This window comes from Anolis carolinensis, chromosome 4, assembly GCF_035594765.1.
Source record: "Anolis carolinensis isolate JA03-04 chromosome 4, rAnoCar3.1.pri, whole genome shotgun sequence".
In the NCBI taxonomy this organism is placed as follows: Eukaryota; Metazoa; Chordata; class Lepidosauria; order Squamata; family Dactyloidae; genus Anolis; species Anolis carolinensis.
The window spans coordinates 92,412,105-92,431,768 of record NC_085844.1 but is presented as its reverse complement, the minus strand read 5'-3'; the positions used below and the strand labels follow the sequence as shown (position 1 = coordinate 92,431,768).

The following is a 19,664-nucleotide window of genomic DNA, read 5'->3' as shown; positions in this document are numbered from 1 at the left end:
AGCCACGGCTCAAGATCCAGCAACTAAGCAAAAAAAAAAAAATGAACAAAGTGGTACCCTCTTGGTCCCTAAAGATAAGGAGAGGGAGGTGCAAATTGAAGGCAGTTTGTAAGTGCCCTGAAACTTAATAACCCGAGAAAAGGAATGTGGCTAAAGGAAAACCAAAGAGAGTGCAGTGGCACCTTTAATTGACTCATTGAAGCAAGTATGGGTTTCTAAGCAACAGCCAATCTGAATGATGCACCAACTGCGAGAAATGACACCTTAATTTATAGGGCTGGCTTTCTGTGGGCGCAAGAATATTGAAAGGTTTTGATGCATTCAGAAATTTGTTTCATGCAGAATTCTGTATAATATAATGGCAATATAACTTCATAGGAGCACAGGGAAATAACACCATATCCCATGCAAAAGGATACAGATAAATAAATTAGGATACCGTGCACTTCCACTGCAATTCCCTACCAATGGGCAGAATTCTGTGATTTCCTCTCTCTTAAATTAATACAACATCTGAAGTACAGTGGTAAATAAATGAAAAGTAAATACAGTGTCAGTCCTCAGCTCTCTTCACTAAAAGAATCACATTGTTTTATACATGCCCATTAATACTCCAGCATGTTTGGTCCTTTAGTCCGTAGAAGAGAAGGTTGAGGAGAGACATGATCTCCATTTTTTTAAATACAGTAGAGTCTCACTTATCAAACACTCGCTTATCCAACGTTCTGGATTATCCAACGCATTTTTCTAGTCAATGTTTTCAATATATCGTGATATGTTGGTGCTAAATTCATAAATACAGTAATTACTACATAGCATTACTGCGTATTGAACTACTTTTTCTGCCAAATTTGTTGTCTTAATGCCTCCTTATTATCCAACATATTTGCATATCCAACATTCTGCTGGCCCGTTTATGTTGGATAAGTGAGACTCTACTGTACCTGAAATGTATTGAAAACATTGAATACAAAAACATTGACTACTAAAAGGCAGACTGTGTTGGATATTACAGAACGTTGGACAAGCGAAGGTTGGATAAGTGAGATTATAATTCTATTTTATGGAGTTCTGATGGTTTTTAGGGAGGTATTTAGGTTGAACATCTCTCATTCAGAAATCCTAAATTGTCCACACGAGTGTCTGCGATAGTAACACTTTGGTTTTCTGATGTTTCAATGGACAAAAAATTTGTTACATGCACAAAATTATTTAAAAATATAGTTTGAAATTGCCTTCAGGCTATATTTATAGAGAACTTAAGTCTAAACTATGAAATCCATTAGTGTTTCATATACACCATATAAAAAAGGTAAAGGTTTCCCCTGACGTTAAGTCCAGTCATGTCTGACTCTGGAGGTTGGTGTTCATCTCCATTTCTAAGCTGAAGAGCCGGAGTTGTCCGTAGACCCCTCCAAGGTCATGTGGCCGGCATGACTGCATGGAGCGCCGTTATCTTCCTGCCGGAGCGGTACCTATTGATCTACTCACATTGGCATGTTTTCGAACTGCTAGGTTGGCAGGAGCTGGAGCTAACAGCAGCCGCTCCCGCCGCTGTTATACAGACTATAACTTTTACACCACATTTTAAATAATTTTGGGCGTGAAACAAGTTTGTGTATATTGAACCATGAGAAAGCAAAAGTGTCACGACTGAACCATCCATTGGACAATTTTGTATTTTAGAGTCTAGGTCAGCCTTCTGCATTTGCTGGAGCATAGGACTTCTGTGAAAGTAAAAAACTGCAAATAAAGAAATTGCTATTTTTTCCAACTCCTCTCTAGGAATTTCTAGGTTATCTAGCAACTTCTGCTGGAAGTTGAACACTGGAGCAGAGAGAAATTTGTAGTAGTTTTCTCTCTAGATATTTCTAGGTCTTTCATCATGACTGGAGGAAGTTGACCATAGAGCCATTGTGAAGAATAGACATGATCTACAGATTTCCTAGAACCCCCGATGGCGCAGCGGGTTGAACCGCTGAGCTGCTGAACTTGTGGACCGACAGGTCGCAGGTTCGAATCAGGGGAGCGGAGTGAGCGCCCGCTATTAGCCCCAGCTTCTGCCAACCTAGCGGTATGAAAATATGCAAATGTGAGGTACTGCTCCGACGGAAAGGTAACGGTGCTTCATGCAGTCATGCTGGCCACATGACCTTGGAGGTGCCTGTGGACAAGACCGGCTCTTCAGCTTAGAAATGGAGATGAGCACCAACCCCCAGAGTTGGACACGACTGGACTTAATGTCAGGGGAAAACCTTTACCTACCTACCTGTAGATTTCCTAAAATAATATAAATCAAATCTGCAAAAGGCAAAACTGGAGGGACAACTGTATTTCAGGTTTCTGGATAAGAGATGATCTAGCTGTACTGGTACTTGAGCAGCTATGTACTTTGGTATCCATATATGACGGTGGATCCAAATGTTTTGCCTCCTGTGTCATACAACCTGTGTGGTTTCATTCAATGACTTGAATGAAGATTAAACAGTTTTGAAATCATGGGTCACAAAGCAAAACTCGTGGTTTCGATGCCTGGGTTAAACTGTGGTGCGAATGTGTACAAATCTATAGTGACTATTTTGAATGGTAGTTTTGAGTAGTGCTTCTCAACCTGTGGGTCCTGAGATATTTTGGCCTACAATTCCCAGCAATCCTAACAGCTGGTAAACTGACTGGGATTTCTAGGAGTTGTAAGCCAAAACCCCTGGGGACCCACAGGTTGAGAAACACTGGAGTAGAGGATAGTTCAGGCTATGATTTGTAGCAACTTCTGCTGTTGGATGTTCATTCACAACATTTTTATGACACAGGAGGCAACTTTTAAACCCACCCTCGTATATGCACTCCACTTGTCTCATTTCCAGCAGACCTCTGAACAAATCTCTGAGGATGCTTGCCACAGATGCAGGCGAAACGTCAGGAGAGAATACTACTGGAACATGGCCATACAGCCCGAAAAACTCACAACCTGGCTAGTTTTTCTCTTTGCATTTTTCATTTTTGAAACAGAATGCATCCAGGTTTGACTTCTTTAAAACCCCTTTTAAAAAAAAAAAAAGCCAGAAATATCCAGACAACGAAGCATTGGTTTGTTGTAGGTTTTCCGGGCGGTATGACTATGTTCCAGAAGCATTCTCTCCTGACCTCTGAAGATGCCTGCCATAGATGTGGGCGAAACGTCAGGAGAGAATGCTTCTGGAACATGTCCACACAGCCCGGAAAACACACAACAACCCTGTGATTCCAGCCATGAACGCCTTCGACAACATAACAAAGCATTACTTTCTGTTGGGTCCCTGAGCGTGATAACAACAGGAGAGAGGGTGAACTCAAAAGACTCCTCTGCTGGGATAGTAGTAGTTATCCTCTGGCTCAGGAGCGTCGAAGCGGAGCCGGAAGTGTGAGGCATGTGCCAATCAACTCTCTCTCTCTCTAAGAGAAAAGGGCGGAATCTATGATGCGACTGCGTGCCGATGGCGAGGAGGCCCCGGCGGAAGCGGAGGGCTACATCCGCCGCCTGCAGAGAGGAATCCCGGCTGCTTGGGGGAACCGGAGCGCGGTAATGCCATCGGGAAGGCGGGAGGGCTGCATTGGACCCATTGATGCTGATCTCTCTGCTTTACTTAAAGTAGGCTCTGGTAATAGTCCTTTGAACGCAACCCTATGGCCTTCCAGGCTTTTGGACTTCAGCTCCCAGAATTCCTCACAGTTGGTCAAGCTAGCAGAGGCTTCTGGGAGTTGAAGTCCGAAAGCTGGGAAAACTAAAAGGTTGAGAACGACTGGTTATAGAATCACACACAGATGCTGTTGTGGGCTTTCAGGTGGTTTCCGAGGCACCCTCTATACAGTTCCTATATCCCAGGATCCGATCTCTGGTTATTTGCTTTGAACTGGATTATATGAGTCTCCACTGGGATCAGATACTGGGATATAAAGGCAGTGTAGAAGGGGCCTGACTTGTGGCGAATCTATCCCAGGGCTTTCTGGGCATGATTTGTTCCAAGAGGGTTTGCTTTATTCCTTCCTCTGAGGCTGAGAGAGTGTAACCCCTTCTACACTGCCATTTAAAATCCAGATTATCTGCTTGGCAATATAGATCCAGCCTGTGCCTCCTCACAGGATCACCCGGTGAGTTTCCAGGACTGAGCAGGGATTAAAGCCCTGATTGTCAGGGTCACAGAGCACATCCCCACAGTGGAATTAATGCACTTTGACACCACTTTATCATGTCTCAGTGCTATGGAATCATGGGAGTTGTAGTTTCTTAAAAGACCTTTAGCTTTCTCTGCCAGACTTCCATAGCATTGAGCCAGAGCAGTTAGAGTGGTGTCAAACTGCATTTTTTTTTAGTGTAAACATGTATAAATGCAGTGGATGTGTCCACTTCTCTCTTCCCTGTGTCCTCAGGCATATTGCATTGCAACTCAACTCAATTATATCTATGCACATTTTATTTGATATAGGCTTCCAAAATGCTTGTAACATTTTACATTCTATGTTGTGTGTGTGTTTGAAATTTCTGGGCCAAAATGCAATGCAGAAATAAATTGATGGAAAGCACATGCATTGTATCAAAAACAAATAGCAACGGAGGCTCCTTCTACAGTGCCACATAATCCAGATTATCAAAGCAGATAATCTGGATTTTATATGGCTGCGTAGAAGGGGCTTTAGGTATACATGGCATGGAGGAAGTGGATAGAGAAAACTTTTCCAGTGTTCACCCACTCAAAACTGAATTGTGAAACAATCAAATAAAAATCATATAGTAATACAGTAATAATAAAAGTAATATTAAAAAAATATTTCTATACTGCCCTATCTCCCAAAAGAGACTCAGGGCAGTGAACAACAGAAGATCGGCAAACATTCAGTGCCTGAGAAACATAACATAAAAAACACTTCAAAAATAATAAACAATCAAATTGACAACATCGGGATATACTTCTAAAACAACTCAAAATAATAAGTGAGAAATTTGAATATACAAAATAAAATAATTGGGACACATTTCTCTAATGACTAATAATGATCAGAAGTAATTAACGCAATTAAAACTTATCATACAATTAACAATAGACCATGTGAACAGGCTATGTGAAATATATATAGGCTGAGCATCCTTTATCTGAAATTCTGGAATCTATAATACTCCAATATCCAAAATTGTCCGTATGGATATCTGAGAAAGTGATTCTTTTGCTTTCTGAAACTTTGCTTCATACACAAAGTTATTTAAAATATTATATAAAAACGTCGCAAGAAGATCCAACCAGTTCATACTCCAGGAAATAAAACCCGACTTCTCACTGGAGGGAAGGATATTAGAGGTAAAGATGAAGTACTTTGGCCACATAATGAAAAGACAGGGAAGCTTGGAGAAGACAATGATGCTGGGGAAAATGGAAGGAAAAAGGAAGAGGGGATGACCAAGGGCAAGACGGATGGATGGTATCCTTGAAGTGACTGTCTTAATCTTGAAGGAGCTGGGGGTGGCCACAGCCGACAGGGAGCTCTGGCGTGGGCTGGTCCATGAGGTCACGAAGAGTCGGAAGTGACTGAACGAATAAACAACAAAATAAAATCACATTCAGGCTATTATATGATGTGTATATGAAGCATAAACAAATATTGTGTAGAGAGTTGGGTAATGCCTCCAAAATATCTCTTTATACAAATTCCAAAATTGGAAAAAATTCAAAATCCGAAACATTTCTGATCCCAAGCATTTCAGATATGAGATACTCAACCTGTACACATATACATCTGCTGCTATTGCATTAGTTTTACTTTGATATAAGATGTAGAGCAAATACTTCCAGGTAGTACTTTTAAGAACTAAAAAGAGCTGATGATACACTGAACAGTGCAATGCACAGTCAGAAAAAATGACACCCGTTAAGTATGCACTGTTTGTCCCATAATCCTACTCTGTCCTACTCCTGGTATCCAAACTTTTTGTCATTAACACAAGATAGCAATAAGATAGCAGTCATTTTAGTTAAAGTCTGGATCAAGCTAATTTTGTAGTCTTTTATTGAATCCTGAAGCAGTTAAACTAGTTTCCTCCCAGAATGATGTTCTAGGTAGGTGCCATGTGAACCCAAGGATTGAAATCTGTATGTGTAACAACATACAATCTGTTAAAAAATTACATCATTTGCTACTGCTACATTAAGTGATGGCAACTATTTCATTTGACTTTTAAAAAGGGGTAGACGTCTTGGAGCACTACATTCACTCCGCTGGCTTCCTCCAAAAACAAAAGCAATTCTCTCCATTTGTTTTTTACCAAAATGCCTCCTCAATGCCCCCTAAGGGACTTAAAGGAAAATTGTGCCATTTTGTAGTCCTCTTGCCCCTTTTTAGGTGAAGGAGAGGCCTTTTTTTCCAACAAGAAGTGACCGGAAGTAGAATAATAATAATAATAATAATAATAATAATAATAATAATAATAATAATAATAATAATAATAATAATAATAATTGGGTGCCATGCCAAAAGATCTCAGCCAGCATTTGGAAACAATAAGCATTGACAAAATTACGATCTGCCAACTGCAAAAGGCCACCCTACTGGGATCTGCGCGCATCATCCAAAAATACATCACACAGTCCTAGACACTTGCGAAGTGTTCGACTTGTGATTTTGTGATACGAAATCCAGCATATCTATCTTGTTTGCTGTGTCATACAATATAATAATAATAATAAATTGTATTTGTTCACCACCTCTCCTCATGGATTGCATAGTCAAAACATATCAATATAAAATACAGTAGAGTCTCACTTATCCAACTTTCACTTATCCAATGTTCTATATTATCTAGTGCAGTTTGCCTTTTAGTAGTCAGTGTTTTTGTAGTCAATGTTTTCAATACATTGCAATGTTTTGGTGCTAAATTCATAAATACAGTAATTACTACATAACGTTACCGTGTATTGAACTGCTTTTTCTGTCCATTTGTTGTAAAACATGATGTTTTGGTGCTTAATTTGTAAAATCATAACGTAATTTGACGTTTAATAGGCTTTTCCTTAATCCCTCCTTATTATCCAACATTTTTGCTTATCCAACATTCTGCCGGTCCGTTTATGTTGGATAAGTGAAACTCTACTGTACATACAACAAAATACATATATCAAATGTGGATTCCACACACAGTACCCTGAAATTTCTAATTAACAGAAACTGTTCCCGAAAGAATGCATGAGAATCTGTCTTTGGGTTTTCTGATAATTGCTCTCTGCTTTTATTACAGGGTTCTGAAGAATGTTTGTTCCAAGGTCTCTTAAAGTCAAGAGGAGTGCAGTTGACTCGGAGACCTGTGTAGCTAAAAAGAATAAGTCCTCTCCAGATGAGTCCTCATTTGAAAAGGCTACAGAGTTCAGAGAGGCCAAGTCGGATATAAGAGATGTACCAGCCACAGAGACGAATGTATTCAAACCAGTAGAAGGGTACAGTGAGCCACAGATCTCTCACAATGCATCAGTGGCCATTACTGAATCCAACGAAGAGAACAGTTCTCTTGTGGAGGAGCCCATAAAATCGTTCTGTAAAACCCAACGCTGGCCACTACCTGGAGAACCTGTATGTGTGGTCTGTGGCCGCTATGGGGAGTATATCTGCGACAAGACGGACGAAGACGTTTGCAGCTTGGAGTGTAAAGCCAAACACCTTTTACGTGTCAGAGAGGAGAAAGAAAACGTAGAACTGGCTATTACTAATAAAGCAGAACTTCCCCCCAGTTTCCTGAATGGCCCTTATGCCTATGAAGAAAATGCCTTTGTATCAAGTCTTCAAGATGAGCAGATTGACAACTTAAAACAACAGCTTGGCATAGTTGTCCAAGGTGAAGGAATTGCAAGACCCATAGTTGAGTTTGAACACTGTAGCTTTCCTGATGTTCTGAGCTCCAATTTAAAAAAATCTGGCTATGAAGTTCCAACTCCGGTTCAGATGCAAATGATTCCGGTTGGATTGCTGGGCAGGGATATTGTGGCCACAGCTGACACAGGCTCAGGAAAAACGGCTGCATTCCTGCTTCCTGTTATAATTAAAGCCATGGGAGAGGTAAAGTTCAAAAAGAGGTGGAAATTGTGTGACACGTTTCCGTGTGTGTGCCTGCAAACAAGGGAGGTTACTCCTGGAAGAAATCCTCCATGAGATTTTATCTTTTGTTATACTGAGAATTCTAGAGGAATAATTCTCTGGTTGGTTGGTAGCGGTTTTGCTTTGAAGTTCTGTGTTTCATTCCATTGCTTTGAAAGTAAGAAAAAAAGTTCAGTGCCAGTGGATTGGATATGCAAAGGGATTTATTGAATTGGCCAAGATTGTCCCAGTCAACCGAGAGATCATAGCCAGCAGTTAAGATTATTAAAATATTATGAAATATTAAAGCACCGCTTCTTAAACTGTGGATCCCGACCCCAAATGGGGTCCCCTTAGTTCAATGTTGGGGTCACAAAAATTGGAAGCAGTGAAAGATTTCTGAATGCCATCCATTTTTACACTGTGGTCCCTTCTACACTGTCATATGAAATCCAGATTATCTGCTTTAAACTGGATTACATGGCAGTGTAGACTCATATAATCCAGTTCAAAGCAGATAATATGGATTATCTGCTTTGATCATCTGGATTATATGGCAGTGTAGAAGGGGCCTCTGTTAGCAACAATGTGCAGTGTTTATAGTGAAGTTTACAGAAAATACTTCAGTTATATTTCACAAAAGGGAAATCAGCCTGTTTAGCAAGCCTTGCAGATGCCGAGTGATTACACTGTGTATAAGATGATATGACATATGTGTGTTTTCTTTTGTCTTGTATATCCTATTGTGTACACTTAAAATCTGTCCAGGATGATTGGTGAACCCTTCAGGACATGTTTTTGATCCTGGGAATTACAAAAATACTGTTCTGCTGCAAGCACAATGAAATATTTAACTGCTTTTGACATCATGAAGGTTGTCAATGTAAGGAGAGAGCACATCCATCCTAGGCCCCTTCTACGCTGCCATATAAAATCCAGATTATCTGTTTTGAACTGGAGTATACGGCAGTGTAGACTCATATAATGCAGTTCAAAGCAGATAATGTGGGTTATTTGCTTTGCTAATCTGGATTATATGGCAGATTATATGAGGGTCCTTCAGACAGGCCCTATATCCCAGGATCTGAGCCCAGGTTTTATCTGGCAGTGTGGATTTATATAATCCAGTTTAAAGCAGAAAACCTGGGATCAGATCCTGGGATATAGGGCCTGTCTGGAAGAGCCCTGAGTCTACACTGCCATAGAATCCAGTTCAAAGCAGATAATCTAGATTTTATATGGCAGTGGGGAAGGGTCCTTTGTGAATGGATGCCATTGCAAATAATTATACTTGGTGTGATATTTGGCTGGTACAAAAGGTCTAGTTCTTTGATGACTCATTCAGATATCTTTGCTAGCCATTGCAGCAATCTTTTTAATGCCTGAAACCCATATTTAGATGCGTGAATGGGCCTTTATACCATTTCTGTAACATTTCACCCACTCGCTCTTATTTCTGTGTTTAAGAATGATCAAAATAAGAATAGATTCCCCTGGTATCTAATGCCACACCCTGATTGTTTTATGTCATTCCTACTTCTGGATGAAAAGAAGATTCTTGAGCTGATCTAAGGGGTACCAGTAGTTCTCTTTATATTTTAGTTAGATGAGAGTTTTATTTGTGAAAATGTATTGGTGACATGTGTAACTCTTTTCTTGTTTTAGGTAGAAGCACCATCTGCTCTTATTCTGACGCCAACCAGGGAGTTAGCTATCCAGATTGAGAAACAGGCGAAAGAGCTTATGGTTGGGCTACCAAACATGAGAACAGTTCTTCTTGTTGGAGGATTACCTTTACCGCCTCAGCTTCATCGCCTGAAACAGAACGTTAAGGTGACTTTTTTGCCCTAATATGTAGAACAGCATAAAATTATTTGTGTGTGCGTGTTCGCTTTCAAGTTGCCTGCTGACTTATGATAACCTGGTGAATTTCAAAAGGTTTTCTTAGGCTAGGAATATGCAGAGTTGATTTTGCCAATTTCTTCCTTTGCAATATAGCCTACTGTACCTGGTATTTATTGTCAGTCTGCTATATGAGTACTACTCAGGGCTGACCTAGCTTAACTTCCAAGATCAGATGCGATCTAGTGCCTTTTAGGGTATGAGCCCAAAATCAATATTTTTTTTTGTTCTCAATCTTTTCAGAGAATTCCAAATTATGTTTGGACTTCCTCTGATGCTGATGAGAGTGTGAAGAGAGTATGAATTTCTATACAAACCATACAGTAGGAATTTAGTAAAAGGATTTCTGGAAATGTGTAAGATGCCTATCCTATTTCACCCTGTGCCCTCCTTCATAATTAGATGATGATGATATTGATTTATATGCTTCTTTTCCTTTTTATAATATTTTCCAGATTATCACATCAGATAATCCAGATTATTTTCTTTGAGGTGGATTATGTGAGTCTACTCTGCCATATAATCTAGTCCAAAGCTGATAATCTGCATTTTATATTGCAGTGTAGAAGGGGCTTTAATGAGACTGAAAATAATAATAATAATAATAATAATAATAATAATATAAAACTTTATTTGTAGACCGACCTATCTCTCCAAAGGGACTCAGTGCTAAAACAGTACCATGTGCAGTTAAAACCCGAAGCCTATGAACACTGAAACAGAATTTAATCTAGGGCTAGCTAAAAAATGAATAGTTAAAACCATCAACACTTATTATAACAGGTTTTATTCTTCATAATCTTGGTCCCCCTTATCTCCATCTATGAAAACGAAAGATCCTGCCATCCTTCTTTACCACATTTGAAAACCAGGTTAAATAAGTGAATATATTATATATATATATAGCTTTGGATAGCATAAGGAATGGTTAACACCCCTGTGGTCTTTGTTTTTCTGTCTGTGCCACTCTTCAGAAGATTTCACTGCACTTTCTGTCCCTGGATTTTGGAAAAAAAATGGCATGTTGTGGAAACAATTGGTGAGAGCTTCAGCGGAGACACCTTTTGCCCACTCTTACAGGACTGAATTTCCCTTCCGAGGGGAAGATTTATTGCACTTCCTGTTGTCTCACCCCCGTTCTTAACTAGGGGTCATTTGTAAATCGGATGTTTGTAACCCAGGGAATGCCTTATATGGGTGGTCGGGGCTTGGGAATCAAAACAGATTGGGAGAACTAGAAAACAACACTCTCAGGTAGAAAAAAACACCTCTTTTTTCTAGTAGTTTAATTTATCTGATGAAATGCAACTTCCTGCCCTGAGTGTTTTTGTTAAAAACCTCCCTGGCCCGTTGGTGAATAGGTTTGTTGAAGATTGTCATAGCAGGCACTGAAGAGCATGGATTATAATATCTGCAAGCAAAGGACAAGAAAGTCTCCATGTACTTACTGATGATCTATGTTTTACTGTATAAAAAGACTTCATGATTATTCAGTAAATGATGGCCCTTTTATTATTTTACACTCCACATTATAGACAGATTTTTTTTTGCCAACAAATTTCTGCTGTTGATATTTTGAATGTGTTGTCTCCTGGAAAAGGCCACTTGGTTCAATACATAGACCAAACCGTGAGGCTTTTACAGAATAAAATACTCTTTAAGGCCTTTTATTGAATATAGGCTAACAATAAACACACAGAGACTTGTCTCTTCCATTGCTTGTGGAAGATTATAATCACATTTGTTTAGTTGTTTAATATGCCTTTAATTTGTTTAAACTATTCCATATTGTTTTGAATTCAAACTGCTTTACATTGCTTAAATGGATTTATTTTCTGTGCTTCCCTGAGTTTTGATGACAGGGAAGAATTTGAATATATCAATTCAATAAAAATATTTTGAGATTTTGATTTATTGTATGAAGTTGTTTTCTCCCAATTTTTCTATTAGGTTATAATAGCAACACCTGGAAGGCTCCTAGAAATTCTAAAGCAAAGTTCTGTTGAACTCCATAATATCAAAATAATTGTAGTGGATGAGGTAAGTCTTTATTATGTCTTGAAGACAAAATCTTGGGTGGATGTTTCTTAGGATGGATCTACACTACCATATGATCCGGCTTGTGAATCCACATTATCTGCTTTGAAATGGATTATATGAGTCTACACTGCCATATAATCCAGTTCAGAGTTGATAATTTGGATTCAGAAACTGGATTATATGGCAGTGTAGATGGGGCCTTAAACAGCAGCTGCAGTGACTGTTTCCATATAGGCTGGATTAACACTGTGATATAATCCAGATTATCAAAGCAGATAATCCACATTATCTGCTTTGAACTAGATTATACGAGTGTCTACTGTTATAAAATTCAGTTCAAAGGAGATAATCTGGATTTATATAGCAGTGTAGATGGGACTTTAGCAAGCACATACATTAGGCCTTAGTAAGCAAGATATGTACATATGTATATTGTGTAGTAGATTTCAATTATGTTCCTATGTAGTTGTTTTTTTGGCTTGTTGCAGTGTAATTTATCTTAAATCTTAGATCTGCTGGAGGCCCCTTCTACATTGCTGTATAATCCAGGTTATCAAAGGAAATAATCCACATTATCTGCTTTGAATTGGACTATATGGATCTACACTGTCATATAATCCAGTTCAAAGCAGATAATCTGGATTTTAAATGGCAGTGTAGAAAGGGCCTTAGGTAATCTGGACATAAACTGTATAGGGCTTTAAAGGGCATAGCTAGTGCTTCAGTCTTTTTTCATTTACAGTATTAGATTTTTTCTTGTCAGCTCATGGTGGCTTTACATTTCTTTCCGTTATTGTCATTCATCTTATTACACTATGTAACACAATTTCTGTTCCTGGGTTATAAATGTCATTTCATAATTGGTTCTATCTTAAACACATGGGGAAAGTTTATTAAATTGCAAAAACTTTTTTTGTGGGACATCCTGCCGCACATTTTGCTATAATTTTTCAATGGATATCTCATAGAGTCTCAACCAATTCTACATAGTTTGTGGCAGTCACAAAAACAAATTTTCTGAAGTATAACAATTACTTTCAAAGTAAGTACCACATAATTAAACAAGAAATAACACTTTCACACCAGGAACAGATTTTTTTAAACGATTTTTGTTATATAGTGTTGTTATTACATTGATTTATATATCACTTTTTTCTCTAAAAGAGGCTCAAAACATTAAACAGTGGTAACAATGATACACAATTTAAAACCTAAAGACTATAAACATTCAAATAGAATTAAAGCTAGTACTGTTTTAAAAAATAAACAATTAGAACTATTAAAAGCATCAAAACACCCTCTGACTCAGTCTTAAAAACTTTCTTTTTTTAAAATGCCTGCCTTTCTGTAAGGCAGGTAAAGTTGAGAGTAACTGCCCTAATGTCTGCAATGAGTTTTATTTCTGAGCAAGAACTTAAACCTCAATCTCCCAAATCCATTGAAGCAATCAAACTATAACACACTTTTCCATCTTAAGGAGAATCCATTGATAATGAATTTTTATCATGGAATCATAGAGTTGGAAGAGACACCATGGGCCATCCAGTCCAACCTCCTGCCATGCAGGAAAAGCACAATCAAAGTAGCCCTGATAGATGGCCATCCAGCCTCTGTTTAAAAGCTTCCAAGGAAGAAGCTTCCACCACACTTCGAGGCAGAGAGTTCCACTGTTGAACAGCTCTCACAGTCAGGCAGTTCTTCCTAATGTTCAAGTAGAATCTCCTTTCCTGTAAATCAAATCCATTGCATGAAGCAATATTTATTTTCTCAGCCATGCACATCAAATGAAAACCTGATGCTAATTAGTTCATTTTTCTCTTTGTTTAAATAGGCCGACACTATGTTGAAGATGGGCTTCCAGCAGCAGGTGCTAGATATTTTGGAGAATATCCCCAGAGACCATCAAACTATTTTGGTGTCGGCCACAATGCCTTTTGGTATCGAGCAGTTGGCAAATCGGCTTCTCCAAAACCATGTGAAAATAACCATCGGGGAGAAGAACCAGCCGTGTTCCAATGTCCGCCAGATTATTCTGTGGGTGGAGGAACCTTCGAAAAAGAAGAAACTGTTTGAAATTCTAAATGTAAGTATTTGTGGGAAGAGATCCCTCTGGTTTTGCCTCTGCTAATCATGGACATTGCAGATGTGATGGGGTAATATACATGCTGTATGGTTTTTAGTGTTAACTACTTTGAGGCCCCTTCTACACTGGCGTATAAAATCCACATTCTTTGCTTTGAACTGGATTATATGGCAGTGTAGATTAAAATAATCCAGTTCAAATCAAATAATGTGGATTATCTGCTTTGATTACCTGGATTATTTGGCAGTGTAGAAGGGGCTTGAGTCTCCTTTGGGAGACTACTATTACTAATCATTGTAATCCGCTTTGGTAGACCTTTCTGTTAAATCTAATACAAACAGCTTATTGATTAGTTTACTGTTAACCGATTTCTTTCTATATTAGTAGCTAAAAGCATCGGAAGCTGTTTGAACTGTTATATCAGTATCCCATCTAGTTCAGTATTATTATACTGACAAACAGCAGCTCTTCAGGATTTGAACAAGAGGTTTTGCATGGCTCCTTCTACACTGCCATATAAAATCCAGATTATCTTCTTAGAACTGGATTATATGGCAGTGTAGATTCAGATAATCCAGTTCAACATGGATTATCTGATATGATAATCTGGATTATATGGTAACGTAGAAAGGGCCCATCTCCATCTGGAAATGTTAATGATTGCGTCTTAGAGTATCCAGACAAAACATGTGCTCATTCACTAATGTATGATCCCATGCTAACATATATAGTAGTACAAAATCACATATATAGTACTTTTGCGCAAGTGATGCTGAAAAGCTTTTTAAATTAATGGCCTTTGTCTTTGGGGCTTTCCATACAGCCATATAACCCAGAATATCAATGCAGATAATCCACAATATCTGCTTTGAAGTGGGTTATTTGAATCCACGCCACCATATAATCCAGTTCATTGTGGATTTTATACAGTTATGTGGAAGGGGCCTTGTGTTCCTTGTCTTCAATTCTTTGTAGTAATTGATGCTATAAATATTATACTGGCTCTCTCGGCTAAGCAGATATCATAAAATAAATTCAAATCAGTATTTGGATGTGAATCTCATAAGTTATGGTTTTGAATATAGAACTGCAAAATGTAATGTCCGCACTTGGCTTTTATAAAATCATCACTTTTTCGGTGGGATGATGGAGTGCTGTGGAAGATAAAATGAGCTGTAACTGCTATTGGCAACCATTGTCTGTGTTGATAAGCAAGAATAAATTAAGCTGTTTCCCTTTGCTTAGGATAAGAAACTTTTCAAGCCGCCAATACTGGTATTTGTGGAGTGTAAACTGGGTGCAGATCTTCTGAGTGATGCTGTTCATAAAATCACAGGCTTGGAAACAATATCCATGCATGCCGATAAAACACAGACAGAAAGAAATACTATATTACAGGTTTGTAGCCATTTCTTTACTGGTCTGTATTCTTGATTACTTGTGTTCTTCTTTTCCACATTTCTGAATGACAGCATAATTTTTATAGAGTTTCAGGACTGCAACTACTGAATCATTCTGTGACCATAGTGTTCTGTGCAGTCCTATTGTTGGTACAAAATAAGTATTAAAGATGGTTATAACTGTTCTGTGTATTTTATAGAAATACCTTTTAATATGTATCTTTTATAGAAATATATTTTAATATGTGTACGTGTGGAATTTTTACAATGTTTATGTGTTTTAATTACTCCGTAACGTGCCTTGAGCCATGAGGAGAGGTGAGTAAGAAATAAAATAATAATAACAACAATAACAGTAATAATAATAATTATTATTTAAAATATTATAATTATATATTTAAATTATTATAATTATATGTTGTCAATTGTTTTAGTAACTCTTAAAATACTCTTAGGTCTCAGAGGTACTTCTTCCCAATGTGGCTGTAAAAATACAGTAATACAGTAACAGCAAGATCAATAAATAACAATTTCATGCCTCCAAAATCTTATGCCTACGATAGTTGCCTCCCTGTATGCAGTCGATGTTGAAAAAGTTTGGTGGTGAATATAAAAAGAGTCATTCTGCATCAGAGAAAGCTTTCTATTTAGTTGAGCTTTGGTTTTTTTTTTGGGGGGGGGGGTTTGCAATGGCCAAACAGATGTGTGTGGGGCGCTCGTAGGGACATAAATAGCACTCTCCTGCTCTTGTTCCCCAGCAACTGGTATTTGGAAGCATAATGACATTAGGAAAAAAGATAATATATAGCCACCATGACTGGTTGTTAACTGAGATAATAACAGGCTCTCTCGGAGGCCTCATATGGTTATTGTAAATCAAAGCTGACCCAAGGGCCCAAAACAACAGAAATTGTCCATGACTTTGTCTAATACTTTTTAAAAGCAAGTTGGTGGCCATGGTGCATCTTGAGATAGCAAACTGTATTTTTTGAGCTGTGCAAATAAATGCTTCCTTTTATTTGTCTGGAATAGCTAATTCAGCTTCAATGGAATAAACCCAGTTTTAGTATTATGAGTGAATCCCTTTTTATCCACTCTCTTTATTTCTCATGATGACTACAATGGGTTCCACTGAGGTTTTTTTTTATATGTTTTGTTTGCCACCTCGATTCAGTTTATTCTTGGCTGTTTTAAAACAAACGTGAACATTTAAAGTGGCAACTAGAAAAGTGCTTTTCCGGAACTTGAATTCAAAGAATATAATTGGGAAGAAGTAGCTTTAGTTCTCTTAAAATACTTAGGAGTGTTATTCTATTCTTATTTGCCTTTTTCCTGTTTTTGTTTCCAGATGTGATCAGACAATATTGCTAGCCTGATGGTCACTTTTCTGTGACATTTTCTTAGGTTTGATAGCAAACATTAGAAAATTACATAACACAGAGCTTTCCCAACTGTGTCGTGACACTTTAGCGTGTTGCACGAACGTAACGGGAAACCTCTGAGTCTTTGTGAAAGAATAAATAAATCATATATTTTTCATTCCCCCCTCCCCATCCCACCATTTCTTATATCTTGCAGTCAAACAGCTCTTACTTGAAATGTTATATATCTCTTCCTTGAACTAGGGTTTATTCCAAGAAAAGTATGAAGTCGTTGTAAGCACAGGAATCCTTGGACGTGGACTTGACCTTGTCAACGTTAAGCTGGTGGTAAATTTTGACATGCCATCTAGTATGGATGAATATGTACACCAGGTAAATACACATCTGTGTTTTCATTATTATTGGGTATTTCTATAGTATAGCTTTACACTCAAAGGTTAGTTGTGTGGGTTTTTATCCAGTTCTTTGGGCCTCCCCTGAATCTTGTACAATTGCTTGACAAATCTTCAAATGTGTGGCCTTTGAGAATAATAATAAAGCTGATTTTTCTGCATGTGTCAGCTTTCAGCAATACTTAACAAGTAAATATGTATATGAAAACCTGAGTTGTCCCAACTAAATAAAAGCAAAAAAAAGTTTTTGTATCAGGAGTTTTTCTTCCTTTTGTAATTTGGCCATATGTTCTCACATGGAACACTAATTAACACTAATTACTCAAGACTAATTAAAATATGTTGAATATTTGTGTTTATGATGCTACAGACTACATTGCATACCCTTTTGTAAGAAAACAGTAAATAACTTTGGCATAGCATTACTAAATACAATAGGCCTTCCACTCTCATGGGGTTAGGTTCACAGGACCCTGTGAAAGTGGAAAATGCTTGAATTAAAAAGAGCTTTTTGTAACTTGAGAGAATACCTCTCAGGGGATCTCTATGTCCTCCAGCATGCCTTTATGATCCATCAGAAGTTGACCATATAGAATTACATTGGGGAATCTAGAGATTCTCAAAAAGGATGTATAATCAAATCTGCAAATAACACTATGTAACACAATTTTGTTCCTGTGTTATAAATATCATTTCCTAATTGGTTCTATCATAAACACATATAAAAAATTTATCAAATTGCAAAAAAAATGTTTTTGGTGGGACATCCTACAGTACATTTTGCTGTAGGTTTTCAATGAATATTTCATAAAGTCTCATCCAATTCAACATAATTTGTCACAGCCACAAAAACAAAGTTTCTGGGTTATAACAACTACTTGCAAAGTAAGTACTGCACAATTAAACAGGAAATAACACTTTCAACCCAGGAACAGAATTTTTCCAAATTTTGTTGAATAATGTAATCAAATCCGCAAAAGTTGAATCTATAATGTAGAGGACAGGCTGCATTGTCAATGAAAGCTAATCAATCAATGAATGCTAATTGGTAGGATGAAGTGTGGCTTTCACTGAAAGGAGTCATTTGAATGGGTTTCATAGATACAGAAAATATTTGACATCTTGTCCATTAGTTTCAAGATTGAAAAATTGGCTTACAATCTTGTAACTGCTGAGAAGTCATGTTTGGTTTGGTGCTGCCAAGATACAGTGGCATAAGGGTTGACATTTTCAGATGTAACTATGATGAAGGGTTCCACTGTAAATAATATAGCCATCTCAATTTTACAATTTGGCCAACCTTAAGCATTGTTGCTTTTAATTTCTCAGGTTGGAAGAGCAGGTCGGCTCGGTCACAGCGGAACGGCAATTACCTTTATTAATAACAACAGCAAGAAACTGTTCTGGGATGTTGTGAAGCGAGTGAAACCCACGGGCACCATCCTCCCTCCCCAGTTATTGAACTCTCCGTATCTTCATGACCAAAAGAGGAAAGAACAGCAGAGAAGTAAACAGTCTCAGAAGGGACTTGTGACTGGTGACAACCTTATGGACATTATCAGAAAACATGACAAAAGCACCTTTCAGAAGCAATGAGCTGTACTGTATTTGTAAATATTACATTTGTAAATGAAAAGCCGTTTTCAACTCGCACTTCATAATTCTTTGGCTATAATCCGAATAAAAATAATCCCTTTGAAATCCCATTGATTTAATTTCATGATTCAGCGGGTGTTTGATATCAGTAGGATGTCAGAATTCTTCTCTTCAGTTCAACTGTGTACAAAATCACAATTTGTCATATTTACATCTTGGCATTTTAATCTTCTGCTTTGTTTCATGGGCTGGAAATTTACTGCAGGTCGCTTAGTAAGATTTGTTACCAGACGCTTTTTATTTTGGATGCAAAATATAGTTCAGGTTAAACATATGCACTGTCCTATGAATTACAGATGGTGCATGGAAGCTCTACAATTGATGGGTTCATGTGCAATATGAAGAGCACAATTAAGAAAGTGTGGGCTTCACATTAAGTGCTGCCCAGCATCCCACAAATAATATTAAATGGATAGTTCTGTTTTTTTCGTTAAGGCAATGGATGCCTCATATTTGTTCAACATGGAGTGAGAAGCAGTCAAAGTGGCACAATGCTAGGAGCAGATATGAATGTATATATTTCTGCGGTTATACCAGACTGCTATAGCAATTTGATGCCACTTCAATCGCCATATCTCCATTCTGTAGAATGTTGGGATTTGAAGTTTAGTGAGGTGGCTAGAGTTCCTTTAGGCTGAATCAACACTACCATATAATCCAGTTTCTGAATGCAGATGATCTGCTTTGAACTGCCTTATATGAGTCTATACTGACATAT

General features: G+C 37.9%; 1 protein-coding gene across 2 annotated transcripts; it reads left to right on the top strand.

Annotated features, from left to right (window-relative positions):
- The first annotated feature begins 3,417 nt into the window (after nucleotides 1-3,417).
- Nucleotides 3,418-18,991, top strand: ddx59 (DEAD-box helicase 59). Of its 2 annotated transcripts, none has more exons than XM_003223610.4 (8): nucleotides 3,418-3,559; nucleotides 7,262-8,073; nucleotides 9,757-9,924; nucleotides 11,944-12,033; nucleotides 13,865-14,116; nucleotides 15,362-15,514; nucleotides 17,142-17,270; nucleotides 18,620-18,991. In XM_003223610.4, the coding sequence occupies exons 2-8, from the start codon at nucleotides 7,273-7,275 to the stop codon at nucleotides 18,884-18,886; spliced, it is 1,860 nt and encodes a 619-aa protein (XP_003223658.2). In that variant the 5' UTR covers nucleotides 3,418-3,559; nucleotides 7,262-7,272; the 3' UTR covers nucleotides 18,887-18,991. The 2 variants fall into 2 exon arrangements, with proteins under 2 accessions (XP_003223658.2, XP_062836863.1); XM_062980793.1 differs by having other exon boundaries at nucleotides 3,432-3,628.
- Nucleotides 18,992-19,664: the final 673 nt, after the last annotated feature.

Excerpts from the sequence above, each read along its gene's own strand:
- ddx59 (XM_003223610.4), top strand. The coding sequence starts at position 7,273 with ATGTTTGTTCCAAGGTCTCTTAAAGTCAAGAGGAGTGCAGTTGACTCG. Across the intron at positions 12,034-13,864 it reads AAATAATTGTAGTGGATGAG|GCCGACACTATGTTGAAGAT; the intron begins GTAAGTCTTTAT and ends TTGTTTAAATAG. Across the intron at positions 15,515-17,141 it reads AAAGAAATACTATATTACAG|GGTTTATTCCAAGAAAAGTA; the intron begins GTTTGTAGCCAT and ends TCCTTGAACTAG.